At 60.3% G+C, this 13,224-nt stretch overlaps 1 protein-coding gene across 14 annotated transcripts in view; it reads right to left on the reverse strand.

Moving 5' to 3' along the window:
* Positions 1–13,224, reverse strand: part of SORBS3 (sorbin and SH3 domain containing 3) — a 41,217-nt gene that overhangs the window by 1,637 nt on the left and 26,356 nt on the right. For 13 of the 14 annotated variants that reach the window (XM_065584557.1, XM_065584551.1, XM_065584556.1 and 10 more), the window contains 11 exons: positions 12,972–13,031; positions 12,288–12,374; positions 9,766–9,818; positions 7,280–7,425; positions 5,334–5,425; positions 4,773–4,819; positions 3,978–4,092; positions 2,909–3,034; positions 1,182–1,709; positions 718–824; positions 151–257 (listed from right to left, as the gene is read on the reverse strand). In XM_065584557.1, coding sequence (XP_065440629.1) covers positions 151–257; positions 718–824; positions 1,182–1,709; positions 2,909–3,034; positions 3,978–4,092; positions 4,773–4,819; positions 5,334–5,425; positions 7,280–7,425; positions 9,766–9,818; positions 12,288–12,374; positions 12,972–13,031 — 1,468 coding nt within the window. The remainder of the gene's footprint in view (positions 1–150; positions 258–717; positions 825–1,181; positions 1,710–2,908; positions 3,035–3,977; positions 4,093–4,772; positions 4,820–5,333; positions 5,426–7,279; positions 7,426–9,765; positions 9,819–12,287; positions 12,375–12,971; positions 13,032–13,224) is intronic. The other variant, XM_065584553.1, reaches the window with a different exon arrangement.

Raw genomic sequence — 13,224 nt, forward strand, 5'->3', positions numbered from 1 at the left:
TGGGCCGGTCCTGCACCATCCCCTACGGCGCCCCCGCTGGGAGAGGCTGGGACTGGAGTCACTAGGAGCTCCTGTCCTGCTCCCCCCCAGCACTCCCATGGATAGAGTCTCCCTCCCTCCACCTGTTAGGCTCCCAGCCGGCAAACGTACCCACAAACCAGCCGTCGTCACACTGCTGCATGACGTCCACCCAGTCCCCTTCATGCAGCTCCAGCTCGTCCTCGTTCTGGGGTCTGTACTGATAAATGGCCCGGAACCTGCAAGGCACCATCAGCCCGTGAGATCCTGCTCCCACCTCAGTACAGCTCATGCGCTGGCCTGGCACAGTGGGTGCTAGGAACCGAGCCGGGCCCACCGAGTCAGCAGAGCCCCCTCCCTCCCATCGGCCGCTCCCGCACTGCATCGACAGAGACAGGCGTGTTGGGGGCACTCAGCCCGCCAGCAGGGGGTCTGCAGTGTTGGGCAGGCACCTGGTACAGCTGCCAGCAGCATCCGCTGGTCGCAGCTCACTGAGCAAGCGGCTCTGAAAAGGCCCTTGTTTGGGGTAACAATTCAGACACTGTTCCAGCCCAGCGCCTCAGCGGGGTGTCTGCAGCCAGCCCTCGGCACGGGTCACTTCCCCAGGCTGGCTTGGCTGGCTTCCAAATGGAGTAGGAGGTCCCTGCTCCTCTCCGCCCTTCACCGAGACAGAGAAGCCGTCGATCCGGCTACACTTACGGGGTCCACTGTATGCTGGAGCCGTTGTCAGATGGGGGGGCCTTGGGGAGGTGCCCAGCACCACCCAGATGGCAGCCGGCAGGTACTGGGGCTTCAAGGGTGGAGCTCTGCAAGGGAGAGGGAAGAGTTTGGTGCACTAGACAATGCGAGCAGCGCTGGGAGAGGGTGCTGGAGGTGGAGGGGATGGGCACTCCCACTGCGTCACTGGGGGAATTAGCCCAGTGGTGGGGAGAAGGGAGGGAGAGAGCCCAGAGGATAGATGCTGACCCCCATGCATGGGGGGCTACAGGGGAGGGTGGTTGCACTCCAGGGGTGCGTGCAGGTTCACCAGCTGTCCTGGGACAGCTGCAGGGGCTGCACTGGAGGGAACTGGGGTTCTTGCGCTGCAGGCTGGGCAGGGCAGGGCCCCTGGGGCAGGGCGATCCGGGGAAGGAAGGACTGAAGGAGAAGCACGACTGTCTCACCTGCCCAGGGAGTGAGGAGGGCGCAGCAGCGGGTGGAGTCTCCTGTGGCCGGGAGGGGGCCGGAGGCTGCGGGCTCGGGCTCAGACTCAGCGGGGAGAGCAAGGTGGTGCTGGGGGCCAGCTGGGGACTCTGGGGCCCCTGCAGGATGCTGGATGAGACTCCGGCGTGCTGCAACTTGGGGGAGGCGGGGAAGGTGAAGCCGAAATGGCGCGGCGAGGACGACAGGGCGCCCCCCTCTGTGCCGCGCCGTTGGGCAGTGGGAGAGCCCGCCAGGAAGGAGGACGAGGGGTCAGAACGCTGGCTACCGGGCGAGTGCAGCTGGGCCGGTGAGCCTGCGTGTGCCAGCAGCCTTGGGGAGGCAGGGGCAGTCAAGTTTGGGGAGGAAGGGAACTCCTCTGAGGCCTTGACCCGTGGCTCCTTCACCACTTGCACGTAGTTGGCCGGGAAGATGCCCTGGCGGCTGGTGCCAGAGATCCGTCCCTCATACCAGTTCTCATCCACCTTGCGGACCAGACAGATGCGCTCGCCCTGTGGATGGAGAGAGGGGCAAGGTTAGGAGCCCCCGGGATAGGGACATGCCACACGTCAGCCTGTGTTGCATCCGTCATAAGGCTTCCTGCCCTTCCAGAACAGACCAGCCCACCCTGGTACTCTTATCTCCTGCTCCAGCAGGTCCAGCCAGTCTGGTTTCCTGCCTCCTAGCCCCACTGGTCTATCCAGTCGTGCGATGTCCAGTCCAGCCGGCTGCGCAGTGCTGTGCCACGGAGGGGAGTGCCGCTGGTGCTGAGCAGCTCAGCCCCCAGAGGAAGCCGCCTGAGGGTAGTGCTAGTTTTTAGCCCAGCAGGCGTCACTACGACATGGCTCTTTGCAAGTGGATTCAGTGCTGGGGAAGGGCTCTGGACCGGCCACTCTGGAGACCAACACCTTCTGAGCAGCCACAAAACAGGTTCGGGCCAAGATCACCTGATGCTAACCTCTGAGGACAGGACAAGAAGCAACGGGCTTAACTTGCAGCCAGGGCGGTTTAGGTTGGACATTAGGAAAAACTTCCCAACTGCAGGGTGGTTAAGCACTGGAATAAATTGCCCAGGGGGATTGTGGAATCTCCATCATTGGAGATTTTTAAGAGCAGGTTGGACAAACACCTGTCAGGGATGGTCTAGATAATACATAGTCCTGCCGTGAGTGCAGGGGACTTGACTAGAAAACTTCTTGAGGTCCCTTCCAGTCCTATGATGCGCCACCACCCCACACATGCTTAGGGTGACCAGACAGCAAGTGTGAAAAATCGGGACAGGGAGTGGGGGGTAATAGGATTCTATATAAGAAAAAGACCCTAAAATCAGGACTGTCCCTATAAAATCGGGACATCTGGTCACCCTACACATGCTGCATCCCCAGCTCAGTCCCCAGGAGAGACCAGTGCAGGGGTAGTCAGGGGACAGAGGGGTTAGTCCGCATCACATAAGCTGGGTCCCTCTCCACTACGCCCTGTCAGGGACGAGTCCCTGAGGCTGCCAGCTATAGGGCCAGGCGCTGGTCTGAGACCCAGCAAACAAAGTTCATGGAGGCCACTGAACAGCTGTAAGATGGGAATGACTTTTGGTCATTACCAGCCTGGGCTGGCACTGAACTGTGACCTGAAGGTAACAGCTTCTGCAATGAGGTTCCTCGTGACCGTTCTGTGCTCCCCGCGCCCAGCACCCTTTACCGGGCGGGTTCTGTACCTTGCGGAAGGACAGCTCCACCGCCAGGTCCCCTTTGAAGTTGTACTGAGCCAGGGCGTCTCCGTACTCCAGCACCTGGATGGTGGGTGGCTTGATGGGCTTGGGCACTTCGGTGGGAGGCAGGATCTGTTTGTGAGAGACAGGGAGCAGGGTAAGCGGAGCACGGCAGCGGCTGGTGGGAAGCTGTTTGTCCGGAGCGCCCCATCCAGCCCTTGCCTCGATAGTGCCCCCTCTTGCTGGGGTGGGGCATGTTCCATTTCAAGACCCCCAAGTGTAGGGGAAAGGGGTTAACCTTTCAGTGCTGCTGGCCCTCTCCCTGTACCCTGCTATCAGCCAGTCATGTCAATGGGATATTAGGAAACGCCTGGTCTATTCTAGCTCCGCAGGCTCGGCACATCCAGCCTGTTCAGTAGCAGCGGAGAGATCTGGGCTGTGCTTGGGAAGAGGGAGCTGTTGGGTCTGGGAGCGCTCCGTCCCCACAGGGGGGCAGCTGGTCCTGCCAGGGTTTCCGCTGTCCTGGTGTCTGAGGGCAGGTCTTCACTACGGGTGTGGGGGGGGTCGATTTAAGATACGCAAATTCAGCTACGCGAATAGCGTAGCTGAATTCGACGTATCGGAGCCGACTTACCCCGCTGTGAGGACTGCGTCAAAATCGACCTCCGCGGCTCCCCGTCGACGGCGCTTACTCCTACCTCCACTGGTGGAGTAAGCATGTCGATTCGGGGATCGATTGTTGCGTCCCAACGAGACGCGATAATTCGATCCCCGAGAGATCGATTTCTACCCACCAATTCAGGCGGATAGTGTAGACCTAGCCTGAGTTACCTTCGGGCTGCGGGAGGGGTTGGAAGAGGGTGTTGATGGCTGCCCCTGTTCAGATGCAGGCGTGATACCAGCACTGGCCACTAGAGGGCACGTCTCTATTATGCCATGCACCTGTGCCAAGTGCTGAATTGAGAACACTGTCCAGGGAGCAGCTTGCCAGCCTCGATGCCGAGTTCAGGACCCGCCCTGGGTGGTGCCCCTCCCGCCAGGCTTGCAATCGTGTTAGCAGCAGCCCCGTCCTTACCTCCACGTAGTTGGAGGGGAATATGCCCACCCTCCCATAGTGCTCTCCTTCCAGCCAGTTCCTGTCCACCTCCTTGTGGATATAGACGATGTCTCCCTTCTGCATGGTCAGCTCCCTGAAAGGTCAAGGCAGAGCATCATGGCTCACAGGCCCTTCCCGGGGGCTGGCGCCTGCCCCCTTCAGCCAGCAGCTCCCTTGCCCCTAGAGACATCCGCGGGGTCAAAGAACCGCCTATGACTCCTGATGCTGGGCTGAGTCCTGGCTCCCTGCCCTCAGCAGGGACACATCTCAAGGCCTGGCTGTAGGGAGTTCACTTGCTGCTGACCCGGTCCCACCGGATGCCCACTTCGCAAGGGGCCTGATGATGGAGCCCGAGGCTGAGCCAGGCATTAGGTTCACCCTTCAGGACATGCCAGCCCCACTCTGGTCCATAATCACTCCCCTGGGAAGACTTCACTTCCATGCATTCTTCTCTGATGAGGTTAGACCCAGTGAGGGAGAAGTCAGCACCCTCTTCCCGGCCTGCCCCAGCTGCTCTCCTCTCTCTGCAGGAGCAGCCAGGGGACAGAGGGGCTAGCCCACATCGCATAGGCCAGGTCCCTCTCCACCATTCCCCAAGGATTCAAAATGACCAACGAAACCCACCCAGGAGAGGGAGAAAATACAGGCCAATTCCACAGCTGGCATGGTGGCTGAGTCCACCAGGACAGAGAGGGATAGCTACACTGATAGGAACAGACCCGCTCAGGGGACCTCGGGTCTGGAAACAACAAAGATCCACTGAGTGCCACTTACTTTGGGGACTCAGCCTGGAAGTCAAACTTGACGCGAGCAGCTTTCATCTGGGGTGGGGGAGAGAAAGGGTCAAAGAGGGCAAAACCAAATCAGATCACAGCCAGAGCCCCGGGGTCCTAGGAAGGTCCTGGTCCCAGGCCCCCAGCCAAGTCCAGTCCCTAGAACCCAGCCTCCTACCCTGTAGTCACTGATTCCTGAGGGAGATCCAGAACCCACCCACTGCTTGGTCACTTCTCCCAGTGCTCCTGGGTCCCCTGAAAAGATGCCAGCCCCAGTCACTGGCTAGTTCTTCTCTCCCGTACACAGACTGGTGGCAGTCTCCCTTGTCTAGGCCCCCTAGCCCTGCAGCTGGCTCGGTAGCATCTATGGTTAGTTGGCACCACGGCAATCCCCAGAATCCATGACTGGTCCCAGGCCCGCGCTAGCTGGATGGAAAGTGACCTGCTGCCCCGCCAGCTGCAGACACACCTGCAAGCTCTCTCCCATGTCTCGCCAACCCAGTGTCCCAGCTCTGTCAGCTGCAAGTGGAGGACGTTCCCAAGGAAAAAGGCCGTGCCTCACCTTCTTGTCCTCTCTCCTCACTGGTCCATCCACCGCCTCTATGGGCTCACTTTCATCAGCCAAGGGGCTTTTCCCAGGGTGGCCTGGGGGATCTGCAGAGAACCATGAAACAGGGGGATGAGCACGTCATCCTCTGGTGGGGCACTCACAGCTCTCCTGACAGCCCCCGTGGCTGAGGAAGGCGGGTGTTACGAGGAGACACCCAGCACTGTTCCAATACCACGGGATGCTCTGAATCTGCAGAGACAAGACGCCAGCGGAGGTGCATTTCCCATCCCCATATCCAGCCATGGGCATGGGAGGGCTCCACACACCACAGGCGGCTGAGTTGGAAGGACCAGGACACCTGGGTTCTGAGTGCCTGCACCTCTCCCAGACTGCAAAGAGGCGGCGTAGTCCAGCGGTTGGGAGTCAAGAGACCTGGTTCTAGTCCCAGCTCTGCCACGAACTTGGACGAGCTGCTTCCTCTCTCTGTAGGCTGAGGACGATCACTCTAACCCGCCCCTCCAGTCTGGACTCACTGTCTCAAAGTATTAATAGCACCTCTAGCTTGTCTCAGATCTCAAAGCACTTTACACAGGAGGTCAGTGTCATTAGCCTAATTTTACACTGAAATTGAGGCAGAGTGGGGAAGTGACTTGCCTGAGGTCACCCAACAGACCAGTGGCAGAGCCAGGAACTGAACCCAGGTTTACCAAGCCCCAGTCCAGTGCTCTATCCACTAGATGATACAGCCCATTAACATTCTCCTGACAGCTCCCAGGCACACAGACTCCTTTGCATCTACCAAAATAGACTCAAATAAGCAAATTTCTGAATTTCTGCCAATCCAGCTACTCCCCAGTGAACATGACCAGAGCTCTGCTACTGGGGTACATCTACACCAGCCAGTGCCTGAATTACAGCTCTCTGTCTGTGACACCATCCACTCTTAGGTCATTCATATGGAGCAGCACAATAGGTCCAGAGCCAGGTTGGGTTGGGCCAGGAGACAACTGTGCACCCACAAGCTGCTGCCTTGTTCTCCAGAATCTCCACTTCCATTAAAAAAAAAAAAAAAAAGAGTATGTTAAACATAAGAACAGCCACATTGGGTCAGACCAAAGGTCTATCCAGTCCAGTATCCTGTCTACCGACAGTGGCCAATGCCAGGTGCCCAGAGGGAGTGAACCTAACAGGTAATGATCAAGTGATCTCTCTCCGGCATCCATCTCCACCCTCTGACAAACAAGAGTCTAGGGACACCTTTCCTTACCTATCCAGGATGGGTAAGCCAGTTCTTATGTTCTTACGTCGTTGCGGTTGGGAAGAAAACCTTGAAAACTTGAAATACGTGCAGGTAATGCAGTGACATCTGCCTGAGTCTGCAGATTGCCCCTCTCAGAGCGATTTTTGCAGGCTAACTGCCCCATTCATCTCAGTGCGGGTTAGCTCGGATGCCATCAGTGACACTTAAGTGTCAGCAGAGTTAAATAGGTCACTACTCCAGTGGGCAGAGCTTGGTTTTTGGGTGGAGCTTGGAAGGGTATGGCTCTCTTCCCCACACCCCAGTTCGACCTCTGCCCAAAACCCAGTGCAAAGGGAGGAGCCCTTAGATGGCTGGGTTGAGTCCGCGGGCAGCTGGGAAGCCATGCCACTGGGGTGCGGAGGGGTGGATGAGACCAGTGCATGTAGCATCTTACATCCACGATTTGACCACAGGTGAGCCAGAGAGGGAGGCTGGGTGGGGAAAAGGGGAAGGGGAAAGGCAGATGTCAAGGTAGTACTCAAAGCGGGGGGAATGGCTCCATGGTTTGGGGGGGGATTCCCAGCAGACAGGACAGTATGAGTGAAGGAGGGATTGGAGAGGGCTATAGTGGAGGAGTGAGCAGCAGCAGAGGAATGGGGGTCAGAGGGCAGAGAGGAATAGCTCCTCGAAGGACATGGCTGTGTGCTGAGATCCTCACCTTTCCTGGGGGGAGACTGGCTCCAATCGCTCGGGGCCAGGCCCAGGCCCCCTCTCTCCATGCTGGGGCTGGCAGGCGGGCGGTGTCGGGCAGCGGGGGGGCTCTGCCCCAAGGCAGGATGGGAACGGCAGGCACACAGCGGGCTGCTGGAGCAAGAGCAGAAAGTCAGTCAGAGAGACTATGGGCCTCTGTGGATAACCAGGCCCAAAACCAGGGAGCCCCGGCCCGATCCCAAGAGGAAATCAAGGGACCAGGTCATGGCTGGTGATCCATAGGGAGGGATTATCTGCTAGGACGCACAGCCCACGCAGCAACACACAGACCCTGCATGCCTGCCCCCTCCCCCTCTCGACGGCTCCCCACAGACCGGTGCCATGCCTTTGGGAACAGCTAGAGCCTCCTATTCCAAGGGCCTGGTGGTGGTTGGCTTGGGAGTCCTAGGGGGTGTAACGTAAGCAGGGCGCTGACAGCATGGCGTGCCCCCCCCCAGCAAGGGTGGGTTCCTGTGGGGGAGAAGCGGGGTAACTGGGGCTCCAGTCAGGGAAGGGAGAGAGCTACCAGGCAGCCTACTGCACCCCAGGGACAGCCCTGCCCAGACCCCTTGGAGCAGACGCACAGCGTACCCCCAGCTCAGCCAGGGGCTGCTTCTAACAGGATGCCGAGGGCACAGACTCCAACCGCCGGCATTACTTCACCGGTGCAGAGCTATGGCCAGGAGCAGCTGACACGGGGTGTGTCCCCCTGCTGGGTCCCACCTCCACCGCCCATGGAAAACAAACCAGCCCCAGAGTCTCTGAGCAGCCAGCCAGCCCCACCTGGCTGCCAGGCAACCCGAGACACAGCCCCTGCTCTCGGGCTGCTTCCCCTCCTCCCCCATGGCCCCAAAAGAGCCAGACCCCTGCTCCCACCCAGAGAGCCAACCCCTCCCTACATCTCACCCACAGCCAAACCAGGAGAAGGCTGGGGGTCAGGACTCCTGGGTTCTCTTCGAAGCTCCAGGAGCAGAGTGGGGTCTAGTGGGTTAGGGTGGGGGGCTGGGGGTCGGGACTCCTCCCAGCTGGAACTAGAACCCAGAAGGGAACGACAGGAATCTGGGTTTTGGCCTTGCAGCTGCCCCTGCCACTTCCTCTTTACCCCTGCGGGCCATTGTCCTGGCCAGGTCCTGGCACGCCCTGCCCCCCTCAGCCAGAGTGGGTACACGACGTTTGCTCCTACCCTGGCAGCCAGGCGGGTAGCGCTGGTTCCTCCCTTCCCTGTGCAGGGCCGCGCGGCAGGAAGCACTGAGACAGCAGCAACAACAAGGAGTTGGCAGGCTACAGCCACTTGGCTAAAGTTTAACTTTGAATTCTTAAAGGAACAGCGCCTCTTTCCCAGGCACCTGAGCGATGCAGAGGGAAAACAAGTGGGCCTCCGGAGAGGGTGTGTGGCAGAGCAGGACATCTGGGGGAGGGGCACCTTGCCCTATGCCCCCCTTGTCCAGAGACAGACAGGGAGTGCACTTCTCTCGTGACTTGCTCCCTGTCCTCCTCCCCGAGAGGCCCCTATGGATCCACTACAGCCCCCAGGAAGGAAAGCAAAGGCCTGGCTTCTTGCAGGGCCGAACCGCCCATTGTTTATGGTAGGACCTACAAGTGGAGTGTTTGTTTTTGATTCCTGTGGCTGCAGGGACAGAATCTGAGGCTTCAGAGGAAGGTTTCCTGGGAATTCTGCTTAACTCCTTGTAGGCGCTGCCCTTGTGACTGATGGTGAGAGAGAGCGAGGAACCGCCCCGGATACTGAACACGCTGAAAGAATGTGATGATCTGCTCCAAAATGCAAGTGCATGGAAAGAGCAGACAGACCCCAGGCTCCGAGCTCAGGTCACGCCTATGCTGGGAAACATCTGCGTTGCTGTGGGGTGGGACCTGACAGAGCTCAATGTGAACTAAGCTGGCTGGCTGGAAAATCCCTACAACGGGGGCATGCGACACTGGAAAGGCACCTGGCTGGGAGCTGCAGCCCCATTACCTGCTGGGGAACAGCAGGCTGTTCAGGGCAGCGGTGGGGCGCTCGAAGGTGTGTGCTCACCCAGGCACACCCTGGCATAGAGGCCCGCACGGCCCCTTGGGGACGGCTGCTAGTTGCCACCAATCCTCTGGTCCTCCAATTCCTTCCCAAGTGCCCTCTACCCCCGCTGCCCAGAAAAAGCGGTTCTGAGGAGCCCTAACTCTTGAGGCTTAACTTATGAGCAAGGGGCTCTTCTTTCCTTCCTCTCTTCTCCCGTCACACCCTTCCTTCCTCTCTCTCCGCCTCGCTCGCTCTTCAGCTCTCCCCCGCTCCCCCCTTTTCTGCACCTCTCGTAATCTGCTCTGAGCTCACCAGCCCCAGGCAGCTGGGCGGACCGAGCTGCTTGCGGGATGACGCCAGCTAACCAAAGGCTGCCTCACCTGGGCGGGGGACGCCCGGCATGCCAGCCCGAACACCCCGTTTTACCTGGCTGTACTCACCGGGCGACAGAGGCTGGGCAAGGGGAGCAAGCGCAGGGAGCCGCCGAGGAAGTCTGCAGGGAGAGACAGCGAGAGACGGGGGGGAAAGAGAAAATTAATCATCCAAGAGGCTGTCTTGTGCGGGAAGCCGGAGTCTAAGTCCTGGCAGTGAGGAGCCAATAACAAGCCAGCAGGGAGAGCTGGCCCATCCGGCAGGGAAGGAGAGACAGCCAGTGGGGCCAGAGCAGGGTCCTAGAGTCCAACATCTCTGCGGGGGGAGGCCAGGGGTCTCGGCGCCATGGCCCCTGCAGAGAGAGGGGGACAATTGCAAAGGAGGCAGGCAATCAGACCAGGGGTGGGCAACCTATGGCACGCAAGCCCATTTTTACTGGCACGCTGCTGCCAGCCGGGGTCCTGGCCACCGACCCCGCTCAACCCCCTGCCTGCCTGGGTGAACGGAATCCTAGGCCGGCAGCGGGCAGAGCAGGGCCGACAGTCAGGACCCCGGCTGGCAGGAGTCGGCGGCCGGAACTCCAGACCGTCAGCTGGCTGAGCCGCTCAGCTCACCGCCGGTCTGGGATCCATCCGCCAGCCCCGCTCAGCCAGCTGCCGGTGTAGGGTTCTGGCTGCCAGCCCCTTGCCAACTGAGGTCCCGGCCCCGCTCAGCCCGCTGCTGGCCTGAATTGACAGAAGCCCGGGCCGGCAGCGGCTGAGTGGCTCAGCACGGTGCTGGTCTGGAGTTCCGTTTGCTGCCTGCACTGCCTGTCTGGGGTCCCAGCCGCTGGCCCCGCTCATCCCGCTGCCGGCCTGGATGGATGGAACCCCGGGCCGGCATCAGCTGAGCGGGGCCAGCGGCCGGGACCCCGGCTGGCAGGAGCCGGCGGACAGAACCCCAGACCGGCAGCGCAGGTTGCAGACAGAACCCCAGACCAGCAGCGTGCTGAGCTGCTCAGCCTGCTGCGGGTCTGGGGTTCCATCCGCCAGCCCCTGACAGCCAGGGTCCCTGCCGCCGGCCCCGTTAAGCCCGCTGCCAGTCTGGGGTTCTGTCAGGGGCCCCTGTAAATGTAAAATTTATTTTGGCACGGGAAACCTTAAATTACTGAAGACTTGGCACACCACTTCTCAAAGGTTGCCGACCCCTGCAATCAGACAGACAGAGGGCCAGGGCCAGGGCCATGGAGATAGGGGGAGGCAGAGAGATGGGGAGACAGGCAGGGAGGGACAGAGGTGTCTCGCATAAACTCCCAAGCTGCCACCCAAACCCGGGCCCACGGGGTTTGTCAGGGCGAATGGGGGACCTGGGACTGGTTCTTTTTATTGGGGTCGGGGGGAGGGAGAGAGCAAGGCTGGCAGATGGATGGAGGACAGACGGACAGTGCCTAGATGCTATGGTGACGGCGTGTTAGAACTACGACAGGTGGATAAAGGAAGAGTCTATCTCGGGATAGGCAATAGATTAGATTAGACAGAGGAATGAATGCGGGGGTAGGCAGGTGTTACAAAATAGCTAAACAGACAGTGCCTTTGGGGGCAGAGAGGGTCCAGAGACAGAGCCTGGTACCCCGCGTGGCTATTGGCAGAGAGGGCTGGGCAGCGCCAGGCCTGGATGAGGCTTTGACACCGCTACCTGCAGAGCGCCTCGTGTGGGAACGCTTGCTGGGGATTAGCTCAGCCAATCCAGGCCCGTGCAACCTTTGTACCCTGGTGGCGAGGTCTGTAAGAGCTTCCCCTACCCTCGATACTGGGGTACCCTGGCGCTGCCCGCCCATCCCAGCCAGCAAGCAGAGTTGCTGGCAACGTCTCCACTGGGCACAGAGTCAATGCCAAGCTCCTGATTCCTGAGGAGAGTGAGGGTCTGTGAGCATGTGGACCAACCTCCCTGTCCCCCTGAGCCAGCCAGCCCCACAATCTGGGGCTGGATTAGAGTCAGTGCCCCCGAGGGGGGGAGAGGCCCTGTATCCCTGCGACCCAAGAACCTCTTAATACCAGCTGTCAAGGGGCCCAGAGGTATATCCTGATTCGGGTATGTTCACTGTGGTTCACCAAAGACCGTCATGCGAGGTCTCAAATGAAAGCCAGTGTCCCACTGGTTGCTAGTATCATGGGGAAGGGTACGTACTGATGCTCCATCAGGCACTAGGGCTGTATACGGACGGACAATATGTCCGTAGAGTGTGGATCCAGGCACCAGTCCCCAGCAGGAGCTCTGCCAGTGGGAGGTGAGAAACGGACAGCTCTCCATCGGGATGCAAACTCAGCGCCGTGTGCTGACACAACGGATGTCATTTACACGCGGAGCCAACCCAGAGATGTGAAGTCGAGGCAAAACACCCCTCCCTTCACGCACACCAGCCCCTGCTGCTCTGCAGTGATGAGCGCAGGCCCCAGGAGGCGCTGGCGAGGCCTGCGGGGTGGAAGAGAGAAGAGGATGTGGAAGGGAAAGGGCACCAGCTGAGCCAGTTGGTCAGCAGGAGCTGGAAGCAATAAGCAGCGATAGCTATGTGGAAAGGATTGCCCCCGGGCAGTGGAGGCAGGGGGGGTACCTTGCAGGGGTGCCGATGTGTCTCCAGGGCTTTCATGTCCTTGTCCAACTCCTCGCTAAGCTGCTGCAGCTCTCTCTCCAGTAACACCTGGTTGGGGGGAAGATGGACACAGCGTGCGTCAGGGCCCAGCCAGCACCCTGCCTGGTCGCACTCTCGGAGGGGGTGAGGCCGGGCCGATGCCAGGGTGTGACCCTGCCCGGTGGTGCCGGAGGGGTGGTGGTGGGGGATGCACATTGACGTGATACCCCAGTGCCAGGACACCGCAAAGGTGCATCGGTACCACACTGGCATGGTGTGGTGTTGCCACGGCGACGGGGCGTGGCGGTGCCACGGGGTGAGGATGCCACGGTGCTGTGGCCACATGGTGCGGCTGTTGCCTTGTCAGCACTACAGCCTTTGCTGACCAATTTAAACCTCTGCCCGACCTCCCATGCCGTGAAAGGCAAGGGGGGCGGGGGAACAAAGCACCATGGAAGCCAGTGAACACAGCTGCAGAGCAGCTGAGCGGGGTGGGCGGGGAGTGCACATTGCGGGGGAGGGGCCATAGCCCAGCCACGACCCCCTCCCCCCTCTCAGGCATTTAGCACACGCTCACTGGGCGGCATCCCATGGCGCAGAGCAGCCCCGGCTTTGCTAGCGCGTGCCTGGCACATGCCCTGGATGGCCCAGCTGCACGGCACTTACCTCGATCGGCTGGGACGGCGGGGGAGGCTCTGCAGGAAACGGAGCCAGGGGCTTCTTAGGCTGCAAAAGTCAACAGGGCCGGGGGAGTGGGCAGCAGTCAGCAAAGCACCAGCTCTAGCAGGGACTGGGAGAAGGTGGATCCGCTCCAGCCAGGGAGCGCGGCAGGATCATCCCCCCCACCCCCCCCAGTGGTGCTCCTGCCACTCCCGCTGACTGTTCTCCAGCCACCGTGCTCCCTCCAGGAGGATCTCAG

Source organism: Chrysemys picta, chromosome 2 (genome assembly GCF_011386835.1).
Source record: "Chrysemys picta bellii isolate R12L10 chromosome 2, ASM1138683v2, whole genome shotgun sequence".
NCBI classification, from domain to species: Eukaryota; Metazoa; Chordata; order Testudines; family Emydidae; genus Chrysemys; species Chrysemys picta.